This window comes from Loa loa, assembly GCF_000183805.2.
Source record: "Loa loa unplaced genomic scaffold supercont3.179, whole genome shotgun sequence".
Taxonomy (NCBI): Eukaryota; Metazoa; Nematoda; class Chromadorea; order Rhabditida; family Onchocercidae; genus Loa; species Loa loa.
In genome coordinates this window covers 30,869-36,807 of record NW_018108359.1, presented here as the reverse complement: position 1 = coordinate 36,807, position 5,939 = coordinate 30,869, and the positions used below count along the sequence as shown (strand labels likewise).

The following is a 5,939-nucleotide window of genomic DNA, read 5'->3' as shown; positions in this document are numbered from 1 at the left end:
GAAAAATTGCGAGATACAGTCGCATTCGGCTAACATAAGCATTACTCATAAAATCCAAGGCAGATTAGTAACTATAATATAATGAATGTAACTATGATATTTAACACTGTAATGACTATGTCTGTAATGATTAGTGATTATAATGAAGCCGAATGGTAACCTATGATAGTAATTTCTCTAGTAAATGACGTATTATCCAAAACGATCCATCGTCCAAAATGTTTATTTAGATAATTCGTCCAATACTACATCTTTCGACGATGATTTTTATGATGTTAAATGGTTACATAATTTACGTACTTTGAATGAATGGGAGAAAATGTCAGATGATGGACACATTATCAAATATATAAGGTTAACCCTTTTATCCTCTTGATTTTGATGCTTTTTTTCTGTTTTTGAAATCTAACTAAGCCCAAAAAATTAATGATGGATTGAATGTCTATCAGCGATTGCAAGTGTTCTGTTTCAGGTTCGAAATGTCAAAGCATTACGGAGAACTGGCAACTGAAGTTTTAAGGTGGACGCTAGATGTTTTATCTAGCTTAAAGCGGAAAGAAAAGGTCGGAATTTGTTGATTTACTTTTATTAAAAGTACTTTGAAATTTTGTCGCATATTTTTTACATTATCAAAAGTATTGCCTTCAAGCAACACCCTCGAATATTTCTAAAAGTTTAGTCGAGAAAGATACCACGATCATATTTTTCAGACCGATGAATCGACAAAAACAATGAGAGATTCTATAGCAGAAGCAGCTTTATCACTGTGTTCGTCAATAGGACCACCATCAGTTCTCGAGCCAAAATATCCCTATAAATTAAGCTCCCAATTTGCTTCATTAATACTTTTGTTGCTTGATTATGTTGGCCGAGGTTAGTACCTCTTGGTGATTGCCTGAACATATTTTTTATGCATCCTTCAGATGAATTTTATTGTGGAAATACAGTGTGCGGAATTATTTTTAAACTCTTTTGAATCATAAATACCATCCGATTATTCAATCGAAATGAAATTCATTAATAATTAGGGTTTTTAACGAAATCTATATCTCCATTTATTGCTGACAAACTATTTAGAACAACGTTATATAATGATTTCCTATGCAATTCCAGAAGACGATCCGACAGGATTTCCTTTATTTACAAAGGCATGCACATGTACTAACGAATTTTTGGCTTCACAAGTGGGATACGTTCGGGAGCAGTTCATCGTTCATTTGCTTGATGAAGCTTTTGCTGTAAGTTATAATCTTCCAGTACTTTTTGCTGAAGTTATCACTTAACTTTGTATAAAATAAGAAAGATTTCAAAAAATGCAATAATATAGGATATAGTACGGATCATTCAGAATTACTATTTCTTTATTCCTTTATCGCTAGCTATCTCCACTAAACTAATTACATCTTTATCTTTGATTTCAAATGAAATTCCTCTTGTCTTTGAGATAAAATTTTCATTTAAAATGAAATTTCAGCAAGCATCACATTTATTTGGTTGCTCGTCATTGAATGCATGGGAAACGGAGTTACAATTTTCGGGTGGTTTTCAGCGAACAAATCATTCAACCGATATGTTAGATAACGAGGAAGACAATGAATTAGAGGAATCACTGTTTGATTTAGCTCGAAAATTGCCATTATTTCAACAGAAAGCTGTACACTTGGCGCATTCTGGAATTATTGGTCGAGGTGCGAAACGGCTGGAAGTTAAAACTGTTAAGGTATGATGATTCTATGTTCATTTACCACTCAAGCTGACGAGTAACATGCAGAGGTGTATAGAAATGTGTGCTATGTTCCTCATAAGATGCTTTTTTCACATTGCTATGTTTTACCGACATGTAATTAAACTTATTTTGTCTTTAGCTTTAAATTTCTGCCCACATTTTATCCCTGTTTATGTGTAACGAATGATGAAACTAACTTGTAGATTTTCACGGTTTATTTTCTTTTTTTTACTAAAATTTCAAATTAATGAATCAAAGTAGTATTGCAGGACGGAAGTACGATGCGTCGTTTAGTTTTCTTTGAATGCCTCCAACGATTTTGCAGTACAATAGGGGCAGACCGAAATTTGGTGCCATATCAACAAGTTTACAAACAATTGGTATTCATTATTTTCTGACTACAGTGTATACAGTGTACGTTCTAGAAGTTAGAAAAAAAAGCTTTCCTTTTTTTTTGTTATCCATAGTATATATTACACAAGACAGATCAATAAAGCATGGCAAAAAAAAGTATCCACACGAACAACAAAATCTTTATGGAACATCAATCTTTCAATTGCAATTAAAGATCTGTTTTTCTGAATCGTATGCTATCGGATTTATCAAACTGTTGCTAACAGAAAATGATTGACAGATGGTATTCATTTTCAAAATTTTGCTTATTTATTGTTAGCTTTATAGGCGATACGGTTAACAGATCGAGTTTGCAAAGACGGTCTTGCTGCTAGTTTCGTTTGGGAAGAATGGGAACAAGCACGCGAGATCATCCCGAGGTTATTGGTTTTTTTTTTCACATTAAAATTTCGAAATTTCTTTATGGATGGTTGAATTAAATCCTTCATTGATGGTTTATGTTGTGAATACTATTTCGAAATATTTTATTATAATAAATTGGTGAATTTCTTTGCAGTGATAATTATAAATGCTTATTATATGGAATTTTTTACTATCTCAATTATTTCACCTAATATATCCACATCCTGTACCAATTTTAATTCATTTTAGGCATTAGCTTGAATTTGGATGATTGGAAGGAATTATCTTCCTTTTTAAACAAAATTATTTTATATTTGTAGGTATATCGCAGTTTCGAAAAGACTCACGGAAATTCCAATTATTTGGGATGTGATGTTAGCATTGGCCGAAATGCACCCTTGTCTTTGGTATTGTTGTCCACTCCTGAAAGTGAGTGCAAATTTCTCTAATTTCTTCGAATCCATTTGGATTGATTATAAAATCACATTGAAAGATGCTATTTATTCATATAATTTCATATTTGTTTGCAATTTCCTGTTATGAATATCTAAGATTTATAATATATCTGACAAACAAATGATATCATTTAGTGGAATAGACTAAAGACTTTTGTCGTTAATCATGCTTTAAGCATATTACCATCACCCCATGTGCTATACACTGTTCAATTCTAGTCGTTTCTTATATTTAACCCTCTACCAGTAAACAAAAATACTTCGAGTAAACACTAGATGATCTAACTAATAGATAGCATTTGTTAAAATTTTTCGAAGATGTCTGCTTTATTCTGGAAAATTTCTACCTCTTTTTTAAAAAATTTCACAAAAAAAAGCTTGAAGTTTCTAATAATTATGATATTTCAGGCATACCTTGCTGTTCTTATGATACAGTTTGAAAATAGTTCGGATCAAAAATCCCTACCGCGTAAACAACTTACCAGTATGCTTGACAAATGGTTTTTATTGGCTCGCAAGGTTTGTTCACTTTTTTCCGATATAATTGGTTGAAAAGAAATAGTTTTGATCCTTAGACATATTGATTCTTTTTTGAGGATTTACTTTCGAATTATGATTTCCTTTAGCGTTAAAGCATATTATGAAGCAAAATATTGAAGATCTCTGGAAATGCTATTCTCAAATTTGATTAATTTGACTGTAAAATTTTCAGGATAATAAAAGTTTTGTTGAGGAGTTTAATGTGATTAACGAAAGAAAAGTTCTTCTATTCGTTATTCTTTCATAATTTTGTAGAAAGGTCACCCATTAGATGTTCTGTGAATGTTAAATGTTGATTTTAATTTGAAATGCTATTCGAATATTGTCTGATGCACTTAACTCATGTCAAAGAAGATAACATTGTGGGTGAAATTCGACTCTTGAGATTTCAAAAACTGATTGCTTAATGCCATTTTTATATTTACATTTAGTACTCAATTTTTCAATGGTGTTTCAGGGGCAGATGTTACCGCAACAAATGGTTTATTGCTTTGAATTAATTACAAGAGTGAGTTATCGCGAGGGATTCGTCATTTTACTTGATATCTGGCAATATTTCCAGGTGCAGTTTTGCTCTTTTTTTCTTTTTTCGTTTCGTAATTTTGGAACTTTAAATATGCGATATTTCCGCCAGCTTTCTGTTATAATTTATATTTCCTATGTATTCAGTGGCATCTCTTTGACGCTAGTTTTTTAGAGATATCAGTTTTTACCGAAAATTCTAGACTATCGCGGGTTTTTTGACATTTGTTACTATTTGATAAATTATGGATATTTTCATTAAAAAGTATCCATAACAGCATCTTTTACCTTCGTTTTAACATACCATCAATAGGATTAATAACAGCTTAATAAGAGAGATCTGAGCTTTATTTCTATTGAATTTCAGTATATTGTATTTTAATTCTTTTTTTAAAGTTCTTAATGACCATTACTGATGACAACTTTTAGTGACAGTTATTTTAATAAAGGTCTTGAACTTGTCGAAATAACTTCCACTTTTTTAAAAAGTGGGACTCAAACTACACATAAAACAGTATATGCGCATTATACGTGAAGATAGAGATTGATTGAAATAGAGGTAGAGATAGATATTGCAATGAATTAGGAAGAGGCAGTCAATACACGATACTATACCTCACTAAAATGGGATGTGTTCTCTACATGAATCGTATTCATATTAAAAGAGACATTGAAAATTGAGAATTATCAATGAACTGAAATCCATATAAGCATAATCCAGCTAAGTCATTTGTTGTTACGCTAAAAGTTGGAAAATTTTTCGAAAGTAATCTTTTCGCTGTAATAAAGTGAAAGTTTAAATTAAGTTGTCAAGCGATGAAAAATACTGATAGAAGTGTAATAATGAAATAATCTAATTCTAGAAAAAGAAAAATATAATTTCAGAGTGTTTTGGATGCAGAAATATCAGCAGTGAATATGATCAATGCTGCATTTGAGCGATCATTGAATTCATCAATCGATCCTATTCAAGTAAGTGAAATTTGTCAGAAATAAATTATTCCAGTTCTTTACTTTAAAATCAGTTTAAATTCGAATTTTGCTTGATATAACTAATCAGTTTAAATTTCGTGAAATATAAAGCTATAGATTTTAATGCAATCTGTATAGATTCCAGTAACGTTAAAAGACTTGCTCATTACTATAAATGATAGATAGCATTTTTTTTTTCATTCTCATCCGTTAAAATGGGTTCCGTTGATATGGTAGTCGCATTTTCAATCTCCAAAAAGCATGAATTATTTTTTTGGGAAAATAATTATTATTTGAAGTAACATTTTGATGCTATAAGATGCGTTTATATTCCGTACTTTCATATCACTCATCACCAATACTTATTTTTTAGTGATGCTCTCGTAATTGTCCAATTTTAGAACTGTAGTTGCATTAACTGTAATCAAATACATGAGTTTGAGGGAAAGTAACTTTTGCAGGGTGATCCGACCAAATTTCGAGAATCATGTCGTATTGTCATACAGCGCAATATTGCAAAGCTCGGTTTTATTTTTCCATTAATATTTGCGGACGAGTTAAATTCAGGGTCTGTAGTTCCGGCCAGATAAGCTGAGAAGTTTGAATCAATTGATCCACTAAGTTAAATTTTTGTATATTTATGTTTTTTTTTTTTTCAGTAAATGTCATCCTATTTGAAGTTATAGTTTGTCGCAGGATACGCTTACCATGTACATTTTATTGTTCCAGTAATTTTTTTTCTTTTTGTGTTTCTAGTTCAAAGCTTTATTCGGAGATAGTAAAGTAATGAATTTAATGCTAAGTTTTTCTGGTTTCATTTCGCTTACACTCAAGTTTTACAAATGCTATTTTCTATTTTTTATTTTTTTTTATTTTTTGGAATTTATTCTTCATTAATTATTTAAATTTCATGCATAAATTGAAGATTGAAAGTGATTGCTTTTCTTTTTTTTTTTTTCAAAAACCTT

The 5,939-nt window shown here is 30.7% G+C and overlaps 1 protein-coding gene across 1 annotated transcript in view; it reads left to right on the top strand.

Annotated features, from left to right (window-relative positions):
• Positions 1–5,561, top strand: part of LOAG_18031 (hypothetical protein) — a gene marked incomplete at both ends in the record, with an annotated part of 11,772 nt that extends 6,211 nt beyond the window's left edge. The window contains 11 exons of the mRNA XM_020450701.1: positions 473–563; positions 711–873; positions 1,114–1,238; positions 1,475–1,720; positions 1,996–2,106; positions 2,408–2,499; positions 2,803–2,911; positions 3,346–3,456; positions 3,935–4,039; positions 4,885–4,971; positions 5,433–5,561. Of these exons, the coding sequence (XP_020305584.1) occupies positions 473–563; positions 711–873; positions 1,114–1,238; positions 1,475–1,720; positions 1,996–2,106; positions 2,408–2,499; positions 2,803–2,911; positions 3,346–3,456; positions 3,935–4,039; positions 4,885–4,971; positions 5,433–5,561 (1,369 nt within the window). The remainder of the gene's footprint in view (positions 1–472; positions 564–710; positions 874–1,113; positions 1,239–1,474; positions 1,721–1,995; positions 2,107–2,407; positions 2,500–2,802; positions 2,912–3,345; positions 3,457–3,934; positions 4,040–4,884; positions 4,972–5,432) is intronic.
• Positions 5,562–5,939: the final 378 nt, after the last annotated feature.